At 37.0% G+C, this 24,724-nt stretch overlaps 1 protein-coding gene and 1 pseudogene across 1 annotated transcript in view; one reads left to right on the top strand and one right to left on the bottom strand.

Annotated features, from left to right (window-relative positions):
- Nucleotides 1-24,724, bottom strand: part of Poln (DNA polymerase nu) — a 202,889-nt gene that overhangs the window by 134,578 nt on the left and 43,587 nt on the right. The window contains exons 8-10 of the mRNA XM_046423887.2: nt 21,210-21,707; nt 12,983-13,164; nt 5,299-5,411 (exon numbers count right to left, since the gene is read on the bottom strand). Of these exons, the coding sequence (XP_046279843.2) occupies nt 5,299-5,411; nt 12,983-13,164; nt 21,210-21,707 (793 nt within the window). The remainder of the gene's footprint in view (nt 1-5,298; nt 5,412-12,982; nt 13,165-21,209; nt 21,708-24,724) is intronic.
- On the top strand, nt 23,862-24,622 carry LOC124078789 (NADH dehydrogenase [ubiquinone] flavoprotein 2, mitochondrial-like; annotated as a pseudogene).

Below are 24,724 nucleotides of genomic sequence, written 5' to 3'. Positions count from 1 at the left end.
CTGGCCATCACAGAAATATAAACCAAAACTACAGGAAATAGCACGTCACACCCATGGGGATGAAAAAATGTAAAAGATAATAACAAGTACTGAGAAACTAATGTGACTCCATTTTTAAAAATAAATAAATAACAGCAGCTTCTACCTCAAGGCCTGTCCTAAGGAAGGGGGTGTGACCCTTGTCCTTGGAAAAACCCACAGAGCACTCCTAAGCATATACCCACCCTGCTGAGTTGTTTGTCAGTAAATAACAGGAGAGGTCTGAGGCGCCAGGTGTCCCTGACTCAGTTAGACTAGGTGAGGACCCATAGCAACCCCCTAGCAACCTCCAATCAGCATGAGACAGGGAAAATACCTGAGATGTCAGATGACCCCCCAGTAGATTATGGTGGTTGATAACATGTTGGGAAACCATGTAGTTTAGCACGTACACCCCTCATGGCCTAAACCAATCAGTTCAAAGGAATCCCCCTATTGTACTATCCAATCACCCCTACCCAACTTGTTCCTGCCAGTAAATGTGCTAATCAATGCTAAGAGTTGTTGTTTGATTTTCCCACGGTATGGAATGATTTGCTGTGTGATGTTGTGACGCGTAGAGTATCCCCCCAAAACCTATAAAATCTCACTGAACAAAGGACGGGGACTCACTCCCTGGGACCGCTACGTCAGGAACGGTTGTGAGTCCAGGCTCGAGCTTGCAATAAAGACTCTTATGTGACTGCATCGGATTCAGCTCCTGGAGGTCTATTGGGGTCCCACGAATCTGGCATAACAGTACCGGCAAGGATGTGGAGAATTTAGAACTCTGTAACCTGCTGGTAGGATTATAAAGTGGTGTGGCCACCTGGGGCACCAGACTGGGAGTTCTCAAAAAGTTACGTATACACTCACCATATGACCCAGCAAGTCTACTTCTACATGAATATCAAAGAAAATTGGAAATACATGTCCACACAAAAACCTGCATTCTAATATTCATCCAGCATTAATCATAATAGCCCCAATATGGAAACAATCCAACTATTCATCAACCGATGAATGGATAAATAAAATATGTGAATGTTATTCAGCCATAAAAATAAGTGAAGCATTTACACATGGATTAACCTTAAAAACATTTTTGCAAAAAAAAAAAAAAATGTGGCATATATACACAATGGAATATTACTCAGCACTAAAAAATAATAAGATCATGGTATTTGCAGGGAAATGGATGGCATTAAAGCAGATTATGCTAAGTAAAGTTAGCCAATCCCAAAAAAAAAAAAAAAAATGCAGAATGTCTTCTCTGATATAAGGGGGGGTGACTCAAAACAGGGAAGAGAGGAAGAGCATAGGAAGAAGATTACCTCTACATAGGGAAGAGGGGGGGGAGGGAAAGGGAGGGAGAAAGGGAATTGCATGGATGGTGGAAGGAGACCCTCACTGTTATACAAAATACATGTATAAAGATGTGAGGGGGAAAAAAAGAATAGCGTTACCCTAGATTAGGTAGAGAGAATCGATGGGGGGTGGGTGTTGGGGAGATAGGAAGGATAGTAGAATGAAACAGACATTATTATTACTGTGTGTATATATGTGACTGCATGACCAATGTGATTCTGCAACCTATATACTCAGAAAAATGAGATATTATATCCCACCTGATTCAAATGTATGATATGTCAAGGTCATTGTACTGTCATGTGTAACTAATTAAAACAAATTTTTTTTAAAAATTTGCTAGCCAGGGATGGTGGCATGTACCTAAAATACCAGCTACTTGGGAGGCTGAGTCAGAAGAATCAACTGAGCCTAGGAGTTGGAGTCCAGCCTTGGTAATACAGCAGAGATTTCATGTCAAAACAATGACAATAATTTTACTAAGTGAAAGAAGCCAGTTACAAAAGGCCACAAACTGAACAACTGCAGTCATATAAAACACTTACAATATGTAGATCCACAAAGAACAAAAATCAGATCAGTGATTGCCAGAGTTAAAAGAAGGGAGTGATTGCTAATGAATGGGTATAGGGTTTCTTTATGAAGAGATGAAAACATTCTGAAATTATATAGTGGTAATAGATACACAACTGTGATTGCCCTCAAACCACTGAATCGTACACTTTAGAATAGTGGGTTTTGTGGTGAATTATATCTCAAGAAAGCTGCTTTAAAAAAAAAGTTAAACCAAAAAGCTATTTTAAAAGGGTTTTTTTAAAGGTACGTATATACTTTAGAAAACTGACCAATAACAACCAATATCAAAATATTCCAGTAAAACAACAAGATTTTAAAGAAAACAAAAATCTAAACAGAACAAGTCACTAATTAGGAAAAAAATCAGTTTTTCATCACATTTCCAGAAAAATATGCAAAATATAAAAAATCATCATATTTAGAAAGAAATAAGGTGACAAGGAAAGAAGATGCAAACCATTTGCACCCAGCCAAACTTGAACCTCCAAGTATGAAGGAGTCTTTAGGATACTCAAAGGGAGACATAAATTTAAGGTCAATGAGTTTAAGTAAAAACCTTGTCATCTTGAATTTGATTTATTCATATTAGTATGAATTCATGATATATTTTATACTTAGAATCCCAACCTATAAAAAGAGAACAACCTAATAGTAATGAACATAGCCATGAAAAAATTCTGGACTTCAAAGCTGTCTCCACTGAAGTTACAATGCTCCTTGAAGAGACTGTAAACCCAAATCTAGGGCAGGAAATGCACAGAAAAAACCCGGAACATCCTTGCCATCCAATAAACCATGAGGTTTGTGTCACAAAGAGTCACTTTCTAACTCATCAAGGATTGTATGCAACAGAACAAAACACATCACACATGTTCAAATAAATGCTGGTTAAGCATGCGGAAAAAGGGAATTCTCACATACTGTTGGTGGGAATGTAAACTGGTACAGCCATTATGGAGAACAGGGTGGAGGTTCCTCAGAAAACTAAAAACAGACCTACCATCTGATTTAGATATCCTGCTTTTGGGTGCATATCTAGAGAAAATTATATCTAGAGGAAATTATACCAGCATACCAAAGACACTTGAGACACTTGCACATCCGTGTTTGCTGCAACACTATTCACAATGACTAACACATCAATGTAGGTGCCCATCAACAGATGAAGAGATAAAGAAAAGGTAGTATATGTACACAACAGAATATTATTCAGCTATGAAAAATAATGGTATCCTATCCTTTGCCACATAATGGATTGAAATGAAGGACACTATGTTAAGTGAAGTAAATCAGATACAAAAAAAGCAAGCATTGTATGTCCTCTCTCATATGTGGATGCTAAAAAAAATGTTGATCTTAATGTAGAACAGGAATAGATAACTACTAAAGGCTGAAAGGATGGGAAGGAGGATGGACAGAGGAAGGGTGGAAAACAGATATCAAAATGCAGGAAGAAATAATAATCTCCAGGTTTCTACAGCATAGTAGGGTAACTACAATTCACAATATCATACTTTATGAAGAGCTAGTAGAGGGGAGCTTGAAGACTCCAAAGGCAATGTAATAATGAGATGGAAACCTTAATTACCCTAATTCAATTAGTATATATTGTATATGGGTATTGAAATACCACTCTAGTTCAAAATATGTACAATTGTAACATGTTACTAAAAATTTAAGAAAATGTTAAAGTAGATAGAAATGCTAACTAGTCTGATTTGATCAGTCACATTTTATACCTATATCACATTATAATATGGCACTCCATAAATAGGTACAATTAAAATGATAATTAATATAAAAATCAAATAAAAGTATATGTAACAAGCAATTAAAAATCTATATGATAACCATGATACAATTAAAAAGCCTTAAGTATCACTTTTTACTGATTCTATGGACCAATTCACCATTTTGAAGGTAAACAAAGGGAAAGAGTAAGTTTTTGTCCTGGCTTTTCCATATGAAATACACTTAGGGTAACCAAATAGATGATAAGGAAGATTTCTCCTTACAGAAGTTATCCACTTGGATCTCACCAAGTTGCAATTAAGGAACCTAGACAATGATAACCAATAGTTCCTGATATCACCATAAAAGAAAAACAAGCGAGTATGAGTAGTTACAGGGTGTTTCAGTCAGCTTTACCTCACTGTGACCAAAATACCCAAGGAGAACCACGTAGAGGAGGGAAGGTTTATTGGGGCTGGCTCATGGTTTCAGAGGTCTCAGTCACAGACGGCCAACTCCATTGCTCTGGGCCCAGGTGAGGCATCACTTCATGGGGGAAGGAAAGCTGCTCAGCTCACAGTGGGTTAGGAAGCAGTGAGGAAGGAGGAGGCCACAAGGAAGATGCATCTCCCAGGACCAACCCCAGTGCCCACCCCTCCATCCACACCCCACCTGCCTATAGTTAGCACCCAGTCAGCCCATTCTCACTGCATGGCTGATTAGTTACAGCTCTCACAGTCTAGTTGCATCAGCTCTGAACATTCCTGCCTTAACAGGAGCCTTGGGGGACACCTCACGTCCAAACCATAACACAGGGCAAGTGTGCAAGTTCAAACACTGTTGGAGAGCCTGTATATGAACAGATCACTGACAACCAGAGTGGGTCATGGCATCACTTTAAACTTGGAATCTCCACATTTAAGTCTTAACAACTGAAAAAAATATTAAGAGATGAATTACACATGTTTGTGGTTTGGTATAAAATATCAGGAAGAGTATACGATGTCAAGAAGGAAAAAGACTGAGTTGATGACTGTTGAAACAGTGTGATAGGTACTCATGTGCATGTTAGAAGTTTTCTACAATAAAAAGTTTTTTCCGATATTTTATTATGAATATTTCCAAACACATGGACAATTTGAAAAAAAAAGTGCAGTGTACACTCATGTATCCACCAGCTAGATTCTACAATGACTATTTTTGCATCTGTTTTATCACTTACTTATGTACCTAGTTTAGGAAGGTTATAAAACAATCTACTATTCTAAATGTGTCCTACACTGTTTTGATGTTACTTACTCTGAATCGTAGTTTAATTCTTAGAAAGTTATAAGCCATTTGTGGTAACAATGCCCATTCATATGATGCTGCATGTTAACTGCCTATTTTAAATTACCAAAGAAATCTGCACTGGTAAAAATTCAAGTAGAACCTACATACATGACAGGAAAGTGCGTCCTCACACTTAGGCAGGTGAGGTGGCACATCTCCGTCTGTGTGAATGTGCCTTGTGCTGTATGGCATGGTGGGCTCCACCACCCTCCCACCCTGGGGAAAGCCATTGTTGGAGGTCGATTTTTAGAGACTACCAGAACCATAACTTACCATGCTTCCAACTGCCATCATCACCAAAAAACTGCAGCACTATTCTAACAAAGTCCTTAGCGTTGAAACAAATAACAGGGCATTTACATTTCAGGGTTTGGAACAGCACGTTTCTAGAAGATATAAAGAATTCACTGATTTAGGCATTAATTCTAAACTTTTGATGTTGGGAAAATATTGTTATTACTTTACCAATAGCTATCATTTATAGTGCAGATACACATTGATTAGCTAAAGAATCTTGTGAGGTAAACATCTGCATTTGCTGGGCGTGGTGGTATGTGCCTATAATCCCAGCACCCAGGAGTCTGAGGCAGGACTGTAAATTCAAAGGCAGCCTCAGCAATCAGTGAGGCCCAAAGCAACTTAGCAAAACCCTGTCTCAAAATAAAAAAAATAAAAAGGTCTTGGATGCAGCTCAGTGCACTTAGGTTCAATCCCTGGTACAGAAGGAAAGAAAAATAAAAAAACATTTGCATTTTACAAATGGAGAAACTGAGACACAGAGAATAAGCAAGTGCCCAAGACCTTATACCAAGGAAGAGCCCCCAGTATCCAGGCCTACAGAGTAACTCCTGAATTATTACATAGACCATACCCTTCTTACCAGCCCCAAGGTGACTCCCTGGCCTGCTCTGCCCTCCCAGAGCCCTCTCCTCACATCCCACCATTCTGTCATCATCAAGAGTGCCCATTCCTCTGGGTCACCATACTTGCTGGTTCCTAACTGCAGTTCTCTTCCCACAGCTTTTGCAACCTGTTCCAGAGCTGTGTTCAGGAGGAAGCAGGTCCTCTCTCTGTTCCTCCTGTGCTCCTGTCCACATGCCGTCCCCTTATCTCATGAGCTCCTTGAATATAGGATTCATAATAGTTACATTTATTGATTGCCTACCATATGCCAGATACCACATTATAATACACAAGCTTGACGTGATGAAACTTCAAAATGATCCTATCAGGGAGACACTCTATCCACTTTACAGGTGAGGAAACTTAAGCTCAGAGAAGTTATAATTGAGAAGTGGCAACACTTGGATCTAAGACCAGACTCCAAACTCCAAGACACCAAACCATAAATCCCCTGTCATAGTAAAGGCTTATGAATACACTAACGAGGTGCTTTGTATAGGACCAAGAAAGAAACAAACTAGGACACAATGAGCTCCACAACTAAGTGAGTGTGCAGTTAGGCTTTGCTGGTCTTAATCTGCAGACAGTTTCAGGCTTTCCATATTGTGTGATTTCACCTTGGTTTCCTTGAACAGGGAGGCCAGTAGCAAGGACTCTGGTCTTGGCTTGGATGGACCAGGGAGGGTAAACTGTGGGGGACAGAGGGGAAGGAAGGAGTGGAAAAATACAAGGAGAAGAAAGGGTACTTGGAGCCCCTGCCTCTGTAAATCTCTTCATTCTGAAATGCAGAGGGCCTCGAATTGGTGATTTAACTGCCACACTGACTTCCCAATAGGGAGACACTCAGGCTGAATGATGTCTGTTTTGAAGAGACAATAATAAAAGTGTGTCCCATAAGATATAATGGCTAAAGCAGAAAGTATTCTATGAGTCAGTTGCTTAAGTCAATTATGTCACATTTGCAAAATAAAAAGCTATAACAAAAGAAGAGGTAGAGGCTGGGGAGGTAGCTCAGTGTGCCATAAAAATAAAAATAGGAAATCTAGATTTGGGTCTAAAAAGGAGAAAATTCCAAGATTGAAAATTTCCTCTTCTATAAAGCAGAATTAATAAGACCTAACAAATAGTGATAGTGTAAAGGTGAAAGATCATGAGTAAAAAGACCTTGTATCGGTATTTAATGTTATTAAATATGCTTTTGGCAAAAAGTAATTTATATGGATTAATTAAAAATGATTTATTTAAATTAATTTTGAATCCCAAGGATGTTATATAGAATTGGAATTATTACTTCCAATTTTATGGTAATTGAGGTAATATTCCTAATTATTCTGGAACTTATAAAAATGAAGCCTCAACACTCACTTATTTAATAAATAAATATTAGGCACCTGTTCTGTGGCACTGTTCTTAGCTGTGGGTATATAAAAGTACACCAAACCAAAAATTCCTGCTCTCAGAGAATTTAGGAGTGGATATATAGTAAACTAAATAAATGTGATATGCATAATGATGTGGGGTATTCCAGGGAAACATAAAAGGGATGTGCATGGTGCTCGGTGAGGTACTGTTTATCAAGGTAGTCAGTGAAGACATGAGGATAGGGTGAACCAAAAGCCTAATTGATGAAGGAAAGCTTTTTACAGAAAATTTTAGTTAATGAGTGTGGAAAAAGTGATAGAGTTAGAAATAATTTGGACCTGAATAATGAAGCCTTAAAAACCAAACTTCAGTTTACAGTAAATACAGGGAAAGAAGAACAAGTTAAATAATCCCACAATGAATGGCTTGTGGTTGTGGCTCAGTGGTAGAGCGCTCGCTTAGCACACATGAGGCACTGGGTTTGATCCTCAGCACTACATAAAAACAAAATATAAAGATATATTGTCCACCTACAACTAAAAAATAAATATTAAAAAAAAGAATCCCATAATGAAATAAACAGATAAATTCAGGACATGAGACCTTCTACAAGAGTCTAGCCACATCTTCAAGGTAGAGTCAACAGGATTTGATAAGAACTTGGATAGGATTCACGGAAACAACAGAAGTCAAAGATAACAACAAGATGGATTCTACAAGATGGATTAAATTAGGAGATGAGAAAAGATATGATCACCAAATGTTTGTTATATTTTGGTGTTGCTGGGTTCCTAATTCAAATAAATCAACCACAAAAGGACATTTTTTGAGACAATCAGGTGACTGAAATTTGGATTGGACATTAAATATAAGTTTGAAAATTGTATTGTGACTATGCAGAAAAAAAGGCCATTTTTTAGAGCTGTCCCCTGAGACACATGAGAGTGAAAGATGTGTCATATTTTCTTTAATTCCAGCCCTTCAGCCACCTCTAGAAGAGAGATGAAAGAAGTGTGCAAAAATCTGAAGGTGTTGATCTATGTGGATGTGTATGCTACTCTCTACTTTTGCATTTTCAAAATTTATTTTGTTTGTTTGTAAAAACCTAAAGAAATGAGGCAGCAACCCATGCAGATATCTGGAAGAATGCTGTAATAAGGAGGAAACTGAAGCCGTGGGTAGAGGCTGGACTTCACTGAAGAGCAAGGAGGGAGAAGAGGTGAGGGCTGCAGAAGGGTACAATATGAAGACTGGCAGTGGGATAGGGTCCTAGGAACTTTCACCTTGCTTCAGAGACAGCAGGAGTAGTTACAGGGTTTTGAGGGGCAATGGCATGATGTAATTTCTGTTTTCCTATGTCCCTCTGGGAGATGATCTGAAAACAAGCAGAAGGGCAGGTGGAGTAGGAGTACATGTGGAAGCTCTTTCTGCAGCTCAGTGGCCTGAGGTATGGCAGCAGCAATGGTAAAGGTAGGGGAGAGTCTAGCCACATCTTCAAGGTAAAGTCAACAGGATTTGCTAAGAACTTGGATAGGGTTCATGGAAAAAAACAGAAGTCAAAGATAACAACAAGCCTGAGCTCAAAGAAGGCTACTACTAACACTGACCAAGACAACCAGGCTGCAGTGGACAGTTTCAAAGGAAGATGAGTGCTCAGGACACCTTAGTCTGAAATGACTAACAGATGTCCACATTGACATAGGATACATAAATCTGGAATTCAGAAAAGGCTGTCTACATATTAGGGCTCTATTCTCCATAGACTACACTTACCTACTTGCTCTTTTAAAAGAAAAATATATAAAAAGAGAGCTAAGGATTTCTTGGGAGACATTTTTTTAAAAAAACCACTAAGAGCTCCATTAGCCTGGGTAAGATGAGGAAGACTGTGCCTACCCTGTCTTCCTTCAGAGCCATCAATTACTCTTCAGGATTGTGATCTTTTTCTTTTAATTTTTTTTCATAGCTTTATTGAGGTAAAATTGAAGTACAATAAAATACACATATTTGCCATTTGATCAGTTTTGACATGTAAGTAACCAATAGAATCAATATAAAAAACATTTCTATTACTTTTTTTAAAAATTTAAAATCATGCAGGCTGTGTTTCCTGAATGATTTATTACATTAGAAATCAATCTTAAGATATATAGAACCCCACCCCTACATGTCAACTATTTCAAAATTAAATGGCACACTTATAAATATCTTAGATGTCAAGGAAGACACAAGAAAAGTATATAAAAAATGCTTTGAACTAAGTAATAATAAAAGCTTAAAATATCAGAATCTCTGGAATGAAACAGTACTCAAATAAACATTTATAACTTAAAGTCCTTGTATCAGAAAGAAGCTAGAAATACAAATTATTTTCAAATTATGTAGTAGGAAGGAAAAAATAAGACTAGGAACAGACATATATGAAATAAAGAAAAAATAATACAGTTAAAAGTTGATAAAAATCAAACAAGTCTAATCAAGAAAAAAAGCAAGAACACAGAAATTAATATCAATGAAAGGGGAGTTTATCAAAATAACCCTATAAATGCTAAAACATATTAAGGTAATATTATAATTATATGCCAACATACATGATAGCTTACATAACATGGTCATATTAGAGAAGGATCCGTGTGCTGCTGAGAAGAAAGTGTATTCAATCATTGATGGATGAAATATTCTATATATGTCTGTTAAGTCTAAATTATCAATTGTATTTTTTTATTTCTATAGCCTCTTTATTTAGTTTTTGTTTAGTGGATCTATCCAGCAGTGACAAGGGATGTTAAAGTACCCAGTATTATTATGTTGTGGTCTATTTGATTCTTGAAATCAAGAAGGGCTTTTTTGATGTACATAAATGCTCCATTGTTTGGAACATAAATATTTACTATTATTATGTCTTGTTGATATTTAATTCCCTTAAGCACTATGAAATGGACTTCTTTGTCCCTTCTAATTAACTTTGGCTTAAAGTCCACTTTATCTGAGGATAAAAACCCCTGCTTGTTTATGCAGTCTGTGTGAGTGATATGTTTTTTTCCCGTCCTTTCACCTTCAGTCTGTGGATGTCTTTGCCTATGAGATGAGTCTCTTGGAGAGAGCATATTGTGGGTCTTGTTTTTTAATCCAATCTGCTAGCCTGTATCTTTTGATTGATAAGTTTAGGTCATTAATGTTCAAAGTTATTGAGATATTATTTGTATTTCTGGTCATTTGGGTTTATTTCTAGTTTTTAATTTGAATTAGTTTCTCCTTTGATTGAATATCCCTTTAGTGTACTTCCTCCCTTTGCTCATTTTCACTTTTTTTTTTCGTTTAATCTTCATGGAATATTTTGTTGAGAATATTCTGAAGTGCAGGCTTTCTAGTTGCAAATTCTTTTAACTTTTGTTTATCATGGAAGGTTTTTATTTCATCTTCAATTCAGAAGCCTAATTTTGCCAGATGTAGGATTCTTGATCAGCATATATCTTCTTTCAGAGCTTGGTATATGTTATTCCAAGACCTCCTAGTTTTAAAGGTCTGGGTTGAGAAATCAGCTGAGATCCAAATTGGTTTCCCTCTATACATAATCTGATATTATTCTCATGGCCTTTAAAATTCTATCCTTATTCTGTATGTTAGGCATTTTCATTATAATGTGCCTTGGTGTGGATCTGTTGTAATTTTGTACATTTGGGGTCCTGTAAGCCTCTTGTATTTGATTTTCCATTTCATTCTTTAGGTATGGGAAATTTTCTGATATTATTTCATTGAAAAGATTGTGCATTCCTTTAGTTTTTGTCTCTGCACCTTCATCTATCTCAATAAATCTTCAATTTTGTCTTTTCATGTTATCCCATAGTTCTTGGAAGTTCTAGTCATGGTTTCTTAACATTTTTTTCTCCATGGTCAACTCTATTTTCAAGATTATATATTTTGTCTTCATTGTCAGAGATTCTGCCTTCCAAGTGGTCTACTCTGTTGGTGATGCTTTCTATTGAATTTTTAATTTGGTTTACTGTTTCCTTCATTTTGAGGAATTCTGCTTTTTTTTCAGAATCTCTTTATTGAAGTGATCTTTCATTTCCTGTATTTTCTCTCTTATTCATTTCCTGTATTTTCTCTCTTATTTCATTTCTTATACCATCCTTTATTTCACAGATCAGTTTAACTATGTACATTCTAAACGCGTTCTCTGATATTTCTTCCCCTGTGTTGTTGATGGATTTTGTTATTCAGATATCTTGGCTTGTTTGGGGAAATTTGTTTTCTCATTTTTTAATGTTGTTTGTGTGTCTATCCATCTAACAGTATGGATCTGAGGCAGTAGAGTTTTTACCCTGTGGACTTATAATGTCCCTGAGGGTTTCCAGCACTTCACTGTTTAAGGAGAGACAAATAATAACAACAGCCAATGCAAATAATATACAGCATTAAACCAAATAGCTCCTACTATGACATCTACAATGTTAATTATCACAATAAACAGAAATGATATGATCGGTCATCGCCTACGGCAAGTTTGCAAAAGGGTTTACAATTTCAAGTGGTGAACAGGGAGAGAACAGAAGTGATATAGGATGTGATGATTATGAAGGAGGAGGGAAGAAATAAAAAATAAAGGAAGAGTGAAAGAACAATAGAAATTGGCTGATCGCAGAAGAAAAGAGAGAATCGAGGGAAACAGGCAGGAGAAAAATATACACATATAAATTAAATATTTTTAAAAATACAAGAATACAAAACAAAACTGAAAGTATACAAATCAAACATCCTAGTTCACAAAAAACCAATCCATGAAAAATAACTGGCTTCAAAAATGCTAGAAATGAGGGTTGGGGCTATGGTGCAGTGGTAGAGCACTTGCCTAGCATGTGTGAGGCACTGGGTTCAATTCTCAGCACTGCATATAAGTAAATAAAGATCCATTGACATCGAGACAATATATTTCTTTTAATGCTAGAAATGAGGCTGGGGCTCAGTGGTAGAGCTCCTGCCTCACGTGAGTAAGGCACTGGGTTCAATCCTCAGCACCACATAAAAAATAAATAAAGATATTTTTTAAAAAACTAGAAATGAGAAAAAACAAATATGAATATGTATAAGTGTCCATGTACCATTAAGGAAACAATTAAACAGAGAAAAAGAATTGTTAAAAAAAGATCTTGATGAAAAGTTATGATATTTTCAGTCCAAACCATATTTTCAGTCATGGAGCTTTGAAAATAGTACTATCCTTGGTAGAATTGAGGACAACTTACTGTTTGCAGTCAGTGATAACTCATTTTCTAATGCTGTGAGTGAGAACAAGAATGTTGCGGAAAATTATCTGGGGCCCTTGCAGAGGCAGTGGGTTTTCACATTTGGACTTTTCTCCCCAATTCCTCAAGCAAGCTTCCATAGAAAGATGGACCCTCCTTTCCACAAGACATGGGGGAGGAGGACAGTGTTTTAAGAGGCTTCTGTCATTTAGGCCCATTTTATTTTCATGTATTCATACAAAACTTCTAAAAATTTAATTAAAATCAGAGCTTAAGATACTACATTAGGAAAAAGCAGGCATGTAAGTGGGATTTAAACATTATGAACATATCACAATGAATTCCACTTTTAAAATAAATCAATTTTTAAAATTCAATAAAAAATGGTAAAAAGGGGTTTTTTTATTAAAAAAGAAAAGAAAAGATAATGAGTGCAGACTTTTTACCTGGCAAACAGATGATATGCTTCTTGTTCTTGGCCCCAGAGAGAGGAAAGCTCTATGTGTATGTAGATACACTGACCCTGGGACATAAAGCCCACCTCAAGAGCACCACAGGCTAAAGTCTCTAGGTTGTCCACTTGACTCTTTAGTAACATCACAATTCCTTTAACAGAGGAAGTTTGAGCCTGTAGATACACAATAAAATAAAATTTCAAAATTAAACATAGACAACACAACTACAAGCAAGATATATTATTTTATAATTAAGCAGAGAGAAAAAGACCTAAAATGGGACTTATAAATAAGCAGTTTTTTGGCCAAAAGCCCAAACATAATCTTGTTCTCCAAATATGGCCTCCATCCTATTCCACATTATCATGAAAGTCTTAGCCAGTGCAATATGGTAGGGAAAAGAACAGAAGACATACAGATCAGAAGGTATTACACAGTTCCTATTTATAGATGACATGAAAATCTGTGTACAAAATCCAGAGGAATCTATTTTTGTGTATATGTGTGTATGGTGCTGGGGATTGAACCCAGGGCCTTGTGTGCATGAGGCAAGCATTCTACCAACTGAGCTATATCCCCAGCCCCCAAAGGAATCTTTTTAAATCCTGAAACTAATATGTGAATTTGGCAAAGTTGCAGGACATAAAATCAAAAAATAATAAAACCTCAAATGTATTTCTATACACTCGTAATTAAATATATGAAATGAAAAATCTTCTGAAACTACCATTTATAATAATTATGAAAAACAGGTAAAAATAACAAAACATATACAGGATCTACATGCTGAAAACTACAAAATTTCTTTATGGTGAAAAATATCTGAGATGATGAAAGAAATCAGAGACCTAAATGACCATACTCAAGGATTAGAAAACTCAAGTATGTTAATTCTCCCCATGTGAATCTATATAACCAGGAAGATCAATAAACATCAAGTAAAAAAACATGAAAAAAACTACTCCAAGAAAGTGTATCATAATCAAATTCTTTAAAATCAATGATAAAGAAAGTATTGTCAGGAGCTGCCCTGGATGTAGACCTTCAAGTCCTGATGCCCTGGGGCACTGACCAATTATTGCCTTCAGTCAGGATAGTGCCAGGTCTCAAGTAACTTTGGTGTTACCCCAGCTTGGATAGCAAGGCGTGTGGCTCCAGGTGTAGGTGTCGCTGGTGGGGGTTGAATTCCACTCACCTGTTCCTTTATAATCCTACCCCTTGCCTCATTTGAATGGCTTTTCCCCAATAAAAGGGTTTAGCAAATGCTCCTTGTTCTCTTTCTTGCCTGTCTTGCCCCCTTGTGGGAGCTGCAGCTGAGGAACCATCGCTGAACCCAAAGATAAGTTACTTTCTGGTTCTGTGTCTTTATTTATTCCCTAAATTCACCTGGAGTGACCCTGATTGGTTTAGTAACAAAGTAATTTATGGTGAAAGAAGCTGATGAGGCAGGTGAGGGAAGGACACCTTAAACAGAAACAAGGATAAGGATGACAGTGAATTTCTTGTGTGAAATAAAGCAAGTTAGAAGACAGTGGAGTAAATTGTTAAACTACTGAAAGAAAAAAATGTGATTGACATTCTTTATCCAGCAAAATGTCTTTCAAAGGCTAGGGCGGGGGCGGGGGCTGGGGCTTAGTGGCAGAGCACTTGCCTAGCATGTGTGAAGCACTGGGTTCAGTCCTCAGCACTGCATAAAAATAAAGGCATCCTGTCCATCTATAACTACAAAAAAAGTAAAAACTAAAAACAAAAATGAAAGGCTAGCTGGACATGGTAGCACTCTGGGCAACTTAGCCAGACCCGGTATCAAAATAAAAAATAAAGTGGTAGAGCAACCCTCGGTTCCATCCCCAGCACTACAAAAGAAAATACAGAGAGAGAAAGGGGGGAGAGAGAAAGGAAAAAAAAAAAGTCCAGGCACACTGGTGCATGTTTATAGTCACAGCTACTTAGGTGGCAGACACAGGAGGGTCACTTGAGCCCAGGAGTTCAAGTCAAACTTGGGCAACACAAACTCATCTCAAAAAAGAAAAAAGGAGCTGGGTATGGTGGTGCACACATGCAATACCATAAACTTGGGAGGCTGAGGCAGGAGGATTGCAAATTTGAGGTCAATCTGTGAGACCTTGCCTCAAAGTTTAAAAAAATAATAATAAACTTTTTTTTCAAAAGGACTGGTATCACCAAAAAAAAAAAAAAAAGAAAAAACAAAGCAAAACTTGCATACTTACACTAAAGACTACAAAATATCACTAAAAGAAATTAAAGTTTTAGGGACTGAAGCTGTGGCTCAGAGGTAGAGTCCTTGCCTAGCACGTGCAAGGGCCTGGGTTTGATCCTTAGCACCACATAAAAGAATAAATTAAAAAATATATATATATATATAATATATATATATTATATATATATATATTATATATATATATATTATATATATATATATAAAGAAATTAAAGTTTTAAATAAATGTAGAGATAGCCCATGTTCCTGGATCAGAAAACTCAATATTATTAAGAAAACGAGACTCTCAAAATTAATCTGTGAGAAATAGAAAGTCCAGTGGTCTATTTTCAGAATAAAGTATTTAACCTTAATTGGGATATAAGATCCAATTGTAGTCATTTTAACTATAGCCCTTCCCTTTGCCTTCCCCAATTTTAAAATTAACTGGTCACATAGACTGTAACCCAGATATCCTTCTATCAAAGCAAGGGGCAATGCTACATTAGAGATAAAAGCAGGCGGACTGCTTGCCCCGGGGTACTTGCTAGCCCCATTTGGTAGCACATGCTTCTGGCAGAAGTAAAGTTTGCCAAGCTTGCTGACCCATTTCCTAGCACATGTTTGATTCTTTGTGGCACTCTGGTATTTCTAACCGTTTTCACACCCAGTGTGGGGCTCCATACATTGCCTAAGGGGTTATGGATACACCTCATTAGAGGAGATATATCCCACTGCCTTTTCGAGGTAGCCTAGAGGGGAGAATGACTGTAATTCCTGAAGCCAACAATGGACCCAAAATCAAAAGTGGATTGGCAACACAGTAGGACCCAAGCAAGCACTGCAGCAACTGAGAAGTACTTATTTCGTGGTCAACACATGCCAGAGATTGTGTAAGTATGACTGAGACTCTATTCAGAAACACAAGACCATGTCCAAGAAGGAGGGATGGGAGGCTCGGAGTATGCAAGAAACCTTTAATAAGCAGGGATTGAGTACACAGAGGAAAACTTAATTACATGGGCCTGCAAAACATGGGGAATAAAAATTCTAGGCCTAGGGACAGGAAGAACAATGGAAAGATCCCATATGTACGAGTCTTCTTTTCCTTTGAAGAATCCTAAACAGGGAAAATAAACAGTGGTGATGATGGGAGTAAACCTGCACCCATGGAGGACAAGTGACCAGTTGAACCTTTGATTTCCGTATCCACCATGGCTGACAGACTTTATTCCTAATGTTCCTAGCTGCACAGGCTCTTTTCATGTCTGGGTCACATGTAGGGATTTAGTACCTGATAAAAAGCTTCAAGACCTTTGTTTCCTGTGTGTTTTGTATATATGTGTGCATACCTGTGTACTGTACTGTACACAGGTATGCACACACATATATTGTGTCTACATATATACTTGTGTATAGATAAATGAGTATTCATAAATTTAATGAATGGATCCAAATACCTTTCAGTTAACATGAATTAAACAAAACTTTAACAAAAGGGTCAATCTAAATTGGTAAGAATAAAAATTCCTTTGAAACTACTAACCCACATGTTTATCTAGGTGGCCAGCCAAACAGTATTAGTTAGTTTCTATAAAATGTTTAAAGTGCAATGTCCACTGCTTCTGAAGGTTTTTCTTTGGCAGAAATAACTGACTTAGTACTAACTAAACCCGTTTAATATCTTGGTTTTCATGGGTAACCTAAATTAGAAATAGGTAAATTAGTTTTAACATAAGTGGGATTAACATGCATAAATGTATTTGTTAGAAGAGACATCTGATTAACTTACAATTAAAATACTAAAACATCAACTAAGTATAAATTCAAGTATTCTTGGGTTCTTTAATTCCATAAGGTAACATATATTTGGGTCTATTAAGTGTGTTTTTTATAAATTGGTGAATTAAAAAAAGGCTTAAGATTGTTTATTTCTAGGTCTTAACCTAAAAACAAGGTTACTAAGAGTTAAAATTCTAACAGGTATTAAAAAAGTTTTAGCTGTATGTTAAAAGAATAAGGTATTTCATCTTATTAAAAAGGAGTAAGATTTGGTTGAATGAAAGAAAATGGAGCTCCAGTGATGCAAGGAGGAGTCTAAAAGAGGGTTATGGCTTGTAGATAAAGGCATTGATCAGAGTCTGCACTGAGCAGATATTAAAAAAAAAAAAAGTTGGGGCTAATGATTGGACTCTGTATCTACAGGCATTGGGAGGGTACCAAGACAATTGGCTTGGCCCATAACTTTCTAATTGACTATGCCCGTTTAGTCTTTAAGTCTGGAATTTTTCTATAACTTCATTTGGTTTCACCCCCTTCCCATTTACCACTGCTCTGGGACAAAGGAATTGACTCCATGGGATAGCCTTTACCTTTGGAAAAAGCCTTAATTGGAGGCCATTACCCTGAGTGTCTGATGATTAACTATCCTATCTTATTCAGGATGAAAGCTACCAGTCACTAAGGACAAATCAATGGATTCCAGCACTATTAGGTCATAACCTGGGGATAAAAAATGGTCTTCCCTTCTAAGATCTAGCAGGATGCCCCATTTGGCCATGGGATACTTCTGGGTGGAAGCCTCCCTGCTGTCCACAGAGCTAAAATACAAGGGCCTCCTGGAGTCCCCATGTATGCAGGCATCTGTGTCTTGGCCATGCTGATTTCTATATAGAGAGGTCCCTAATAGTCTCTGAGGGTCATTATGACCTTCATTGGACAAAGGGGACAAACTGACATAACCCCCTCACAACTAGTTAATAGTGCATTTATGATATATAATGCTTAGGAGGAACAGAAACAAAAGTCAACTTATGTTTTGTTGGCAACCTATGCAAAAGGATCTTCAAGAAAGCCTAAAGGATGAAAATGGCCTCCTCCACTGAATATCAATATGCCTCGTGTAATAAAAAGGCCCCAAAGGAGCATCTGAGTATAATCGACAGTGGGGAACTCACTTAAAGTTGATGGCATTATGATAGTGATAAAGGAGACAGGTCAGGCTCAACAATATCCTGTGCTCCAACCCCTTGAATGCAACCTGGGGAGAAAAAGATTTAGACTGTTTGTTTTTTTGTATATATCCAGATTGTCCATCCCTCTCCTGGAATAAAACTTGTTATGTGAATTAGATGCACAGATAACATTCTCACCCAAAGAGCAACAACTTCAGTTGCAAGTGCTGCCCAGGAAAAGGAAACAAAGCCTGCTTTGCTGGAGGTCTACTAACAGTAAAGCCATCTGGGCCAAAGGGACCCTGAGAAAGGTGATCAGTGTTATCTCAACCAAGATTTTGTTTAAGGAGGAAGTAATAACTTGCCCCAGGAAGAAGAAAAAATATATAATATAATGTGTATATACATTTTTTCAGAGAGAGGGGGATCCATTGTCTTTCTGACAAATTTTTAAAACATGAATTGAGTCAGTTTTGCCAGACACACTAAATATATGTGACTAGAGAAATGCACAAAACTAAAAGCTTAGGGGAACACTTTACCAAGCTGGTATTCTCTAAACTAAAGTGGCATGTAGAGGTAATCTTCAGATTTATATAGAAATAACAAATTTAACTGGGGATTTATTTATGTCATTTAATGTTCTGTAACTGGATAAAGGTAACCTCTTCTCAATAAGATATGTGTGTGTGTGTGTGTGTGTGTGTGAGAGAGAGAGAGAGAGAGAGAGAGAAATATTTTGTGTTACTTTTTACATTGGGCTGGGAATTTAAGTGTATTTTTAAAGACAATAAGGACAGGGTTGGGATTTTGGCTCAGAGATAGAGTGCTCACCTACCATGCATTCACTGGGTTCAATCCCCATCACCACATACAAATAAAATAAAGATATGTGTCCACCTATAACTAAAAAAAAAAAATATTTAAAAAAAGACAATAAGGACAGCCTAATTTGTTTAAAGGTTGACATTGTAAAACATGGAAGTATTTTTCCACTTTTTCCACAAAAAAATTTGGTTTAATTCATGTTTCAGATATAATGTTGTATTGTGTTATTTGCCCTATCTTACTGAGATAAGTCTCAGCCTCTCACCCTATTCCATGTTAAGATGGCTTCAAAGTAGGCTAGTGAGCTCATTTAAAGTTATGTTCAAATAATACATTTTTGTTGTTAAAGATTACTATGATATCAAATTAAACAGGGGATATAATAAATAAGTAAAGGTTTAGGATTATAAAAATCATGTTTCTTGGTTCATAGCTATTATAAAAATGGAATATTTTTGCTCTTGTTAATTTCATTTTGTATTTTTCTTATAAAAATGTGTAACTGTTGCCTGTTAATGTTTTGCAGAAGCGCTTCTTCTAACAGAAAAACCTGAGTTAATTAGAGACAATAAACCATTACCTATGGGACAGATTGGATATAAAGCTAACTTCTAGTACTGATACTAACCTTAATCAAACAAAAGGGGTTACTATAAAATTATACACCTTAAAGTATAATCCGTTATTATTACTTTAAAGACTGGTGAAACTGACCTGCTGAATGTTTTAAACCAAAATCTGGAGCCCAAAGTAAAATGGCTAAGGGAAAAAAGTAGCCAATATTCTGGCCCTTGTCCTCTTAGGTCAGTCAAAATTCAGGGAACAATGGGATTTCTCTAAGGGACTTGCAACTGCAGTAAGTCATCTGACATCCCAATCAGGGGGATCAAGAGGACCTAGAGAACAGGGAGCCAACCAGTGCACATTCTGCAAAGAGGAAGGTCACTAGAGACCTTTATATTTCGAAGGGAAGCCACATGTGGTCAGCGAGACCCTGATCTATCCTAGCAGATAGCACAACTGATAGAAGAAAAGCTAAAGGATCCAAGAGGCTTCTCATAAGTTCCCAAGAGTGATCCCTTAAAATTTTCAGCTAACTCTAACAGTAGAAAGAAAAAAAAGTCAATTTTTACCAACTTGGTCTTAAACACCTGGCAGGAGAACACAACCAAAGCACAACCATACATGGACATTTAAAAGATAAGACAATGGTTCTTTTACATGTACATTTGTGTTAGTCCTCCTGAAAGTAAGTAAAACTGGGAGGTTATAAAGGAAGATTTTATACAGAGGTGCCTAATAAATATCACAAAAAGCTCTGCCAGAGTTATAAATTTGTTCTGAGTCAATTTGAGACCTATCTGAGCTTTTTCTGTTTACTTTTTCTTTGCTGGTATAATTATCATGAGCTGCTGCTCAGACTCCCATTTTGGAGTTTGCAATTCACTTCCAGCCTGGCAACTTGATTTTAATCAAGACCTGGAAAGAAGACAAGCTACAACCAAGTTGGAAAGGACCTTACCAAGTGTTCTTCATCACCAAGATGGTTACCTGATCTGCTAAAAAGGGGAGAACTCATTATCATGGGCAATTTCCACTTCACAAAGTTAATATATCTAGGATGGATGTAATACCAAAGGGTATGAAAATAAAAATGAAAAAGAAAAGGGGGGGGGACTTTTGAGAAATATAAAGTCCAGTGGTGCATTTGCAGAATATAGTATTTAACCTTAATTGGGACATAAGATCCAATTGAGCCATTTTAACTACAGGCCTTCCCTTTGCCCTGCCCAATTTTAAAATTAGCCAATCTATATATAGATTATGACATCAAGCTCCTCCTATCAGAGCAAGGGGCAGTACTATGTTAGGGATAAAAAGTAGGTGGACAGTTCTACCCAGGTGCACTTGCTAGCCAGGTTCAGTAGCACATACTGCTGGTAGAAGTAAAGTTTGCCTTGCCAATCCACTTCAGAGTGCATGTTTCATTTCTTGTGGCACCCTGGTATTTCTGACACAGTTCAGTGGTAAAGTGCCTCTGGGTCAATCCCTAGTACCAAAAACAAACTAATGGAAATTCTACATCATCACTCACTTACCATTCACGGGGAGGGAAGGCTTAAAATCTTATTTATAGCTTTTCTATCAAAATCAGACATAAAGGGGCTTCTTCTTTTATGAAGCCAAAACAACAAAACCTACCATTGTTTACTAACCTGGTTAGCTATTAGCTGGGTGGAACCATCTTTATACATTAGAGTCACTACCAGTGCAGCTGCCTGCTTGAGCATTTCCATCAGTTGGTTTTTTGACTGATCATCCAAATACCTGATATCACAAAGGTATTTTTTAAAGGTTCTTGAGTCCCCAGAATTTAGCTGTGCTTTAACCTCACCAGCATTTTCTTCCAATGCCAAGTATTTATTTGTTTTCTCTGATGAGTTACTATACATAATATGTTTTCTTTTAAGATTCATACTTTCCTTATTTTCATTATTAATATTTTCATTTAGGAAATGCTTTTTCTTATGCTCCATTTTCTGTAGGTCTGAAGCCTCTTGATCACAATGTGGAACAGAACACCTGGAAGAAGCCAATGAGATGTTTTTCTGCTTTTGATCAGCAGACAGCTGACCTGTGAGCCCAGTACTGGAGGAATGAGGAGAAGGCTTGGTGGAACCTCTTGACGTCTGGCCTGTTAAAGACTTAGGATTCTGTAATCAATAGAAAATATTTCATCAGAACATTGATACCTAAGGCAGCTCAATAAACCAAACTAATTCCTGGTAAAACCTGTCTAAGATAATGTGAGAACATGAACTTCACATTATCTATGACCACATTTTGTGTGTGTGTGTGTGTGTGTGTGTGTGCTGGGGATTAAACTCAGAGCCTTGTGCATACTAAGCACATGCTCTACTACTGGGCTATATCCTTAGCCCTCTGACCATACTTTTTAATGAAACTATATATGGTCTTCCACAGTAGTTATTTTTCTCTACCAAGAGAGGCATGCACATCTGTACCCTGGGGCTGGAATGAGCAGGAGCTCAACACAAACAGTAGCCCCAGTTAAGGCAGTTATGCATATCACGAAAGAGAGATGGAGAGATGGATGGGAGGAAACTGCATACCTGCATAAGAGTGAGGGTTAACTATTTACAGCTTCCAATAGGCCCCATTATAGAGAAAATAAGATCACCAAAACTTTTGAGAATGTTACTCTACCTACTAAATTTTCTTAAAAAAAAAAAAAAAAAAAACAGTTCAGCAGTGATCCTTTTTCCTCATTCCAGAAATATGCAATACACTTTGATAGATGCATAAACTAACAGAGGGGAAAAGTCACCCCTATCCATTTCATCATAGGATTAACTAATAATAACCCTTTGTTTTAAAGTTTACTTTCAATCTTATAATATGTATTCATGTTGCTTGGGACAACTGCATACTTTAAAATAATTTTGAAAAAAAATTTACACTTGCTCATAGGTCATGCAAAATTTAAAATTCATACTTATTTTTATTGCAGAGAAATATATGGTTTTAAAAAACATACTTAATGTTAATTAAAAATTCTGTGGAATATACAATAAAAGGAATTCAATGAGAAAAGGAAAAATATAAACTTTCAGACCACTGATGATCTTGCATGTATATTTTTTTAAAGGGATGATTATGGATATCAAGTTTCTAGAGTGTAGTTTTAATCATAGTGGACATATTTTAAATGTTTGTATGACAGTTTTTAAAATGTTAATATTAACAACATACCAGAAATCATGACCTTTGCAACTTTTTAAACTTGTAACAAATATTTTAAATTATATATATATGTGTATATGTATGTGTGTGTGTGTGTTTGTGTGTATTTATTTATTTATTTTTAGTTGCGGATGGACACGTTACTTTTATTTTATTTCTTTTTTTATGTGGTGTTGAGGATCAAACCCAGTGCCTCACACATGCTAGGCAAGAGCTTTACCAGTGAGCCACAAACAACTCCAGCCAATGAATATTTTAAATTCAATTTTAAAACATGTTGGGAAGTTCATGGCTTTCCAAAATTTGAGATCCAAATACTATTCATTCTATCAAGACAGAGATTCCATCCTCATTTTGTTATAGGGGTTAATGATTGAATTAAGTTAGGATGGGGCCAGGTGCAGTGGCACACGCCTGTAATCCAGCAGCTCAGGAGGCTGACACAGGAGCGAGCTTCAGCAATGGTAAGGTGCTAAGCCACCCAGTGAGACCATGTTTCTAAATAAAACATCCCTTTAGGGATAGGGATGTGGCTCACTGGTAGAGTACCCCTGAATTGAATTCCCAGTACCAAAAAAATAAATAAATAAATAAGGTAGGATAGGAACTGAACAGACAGTTTGCTCCAGAGTCCATTCTCTTACTACTAGGCTCTCTACCACTGTTTCATACACAATGTCTTTAATGATATAACCTCTTCTCTCCTCTATAACTGAACCACTTAACTCATCCACTGTAAACTCTGTACCTGAGCCTTTCTGAGCTTCTATTTATTTCCACTAGTCCAAAATTTCAAGCTCTCTTACCTTACCCTGAAAAATTATCTCCGCATCCTTCCCTCACTCTCTAAAGGTGGGGTCTTCAGGCTGACCAGCCCCTCATCCACTCTACTAGAACTCAATTCAGATATAACTTTCATACTTCAGAAAGACATCCCAAATTCCTGTCCCCACCACCCAGAAAAGTAAATTGAAACAGCACAAAAGCAGGGTTAGATGTCTCTCCTATTATTCTGAGAGCAATGTGAACTTACTCCTATCACAGAACTTAATGCACATCATGGTAGAGATCAATTGTATTTCTCTGTCTTCCCCTTTCCTCATCCAAATTAAATTACATGCTCTCTAAGAGCAAGAACTTGATTCTTGCTTGTTGTGACTAGGGAAAGTCGAACAGTTTACTCCACCATGTTCTTCTTCTTGGTTCTCCGGGCCTGGGCGGCAGGCCTCACCACCCCTTGGGAAAGACATATAAGGAATTTTGCATAAGACAGCCTTGTTTGTACACAGGGATACTCCTGAGAATAACCCATAGATACCTCAAAACTTGATTTCCCACCAGAAAACTATAAGCGGAGAAAGGGCACACAGCAGCAGCTATGCTTCCAGTCCTATATTTGGCCCAAAGGCAGAATGGGTAGTTGCCCATCTCTGCCATGAACTGAACAAGGATGCAGAAATTTTACAAGTACCTCCAATGAGTATATATGAAGTAGCAATTTTTTATACAATGTATAATTGAAAGCTAGTTGGAAAGTATCACATTCAGTTCTGCACTTGCTTGCTTCGAAACTGACAGCATACTGGAGGCCATTCAGAAGAAGATTGGAATAAAGGCTGGGGAAATGATATTTGACAAACTTTTCACCTTTATAGAGGTGTAATGTTTAGGGGCCTGTGTAAATACACCAACGGTTCAAATAAATGACAACTACTATGAGGATCTGACAACAAAGGATATTGATGAGCTCAAAGTGGGTAAAATTCCAAAACCTGGACGTTTCTGTTGTGAGCCAGCTGGAGGTCTTACCTTATTGACTGAACCATCCAAAGGACTTGGCTTTGGTGTGCAAGTAGGCCTTTAATTTATATTCAACTATAAATATGTTATTACAGAAATAAAATATTACCTACAAAAAAAAAGCAAGAATTCTTTTTTTTTTCCAACCACTGAATCCACAGTACAT

This window comes from Marmota monax, unplaced genomic scaffold, assembly GCF_021218885.2.
Source record: "Marmota monax isolate L192 unplaced genomic scaffold, Marmota_monax_Labrador192_F-V1.1 WCK01_AAM20220418_F8-fsc00009, whole genome shotgun sequence".
NCBI lineage: Eukaryota > Metazoa > Chordata > Mammalia > Rodentia > Sciuridae > Marmota > Marmota monax.
The sequence above is the reverse complement of the archived record's forward strand: the minus strand, read 5'-3'. Positions and strand labels throughout refer to the sequence as shown.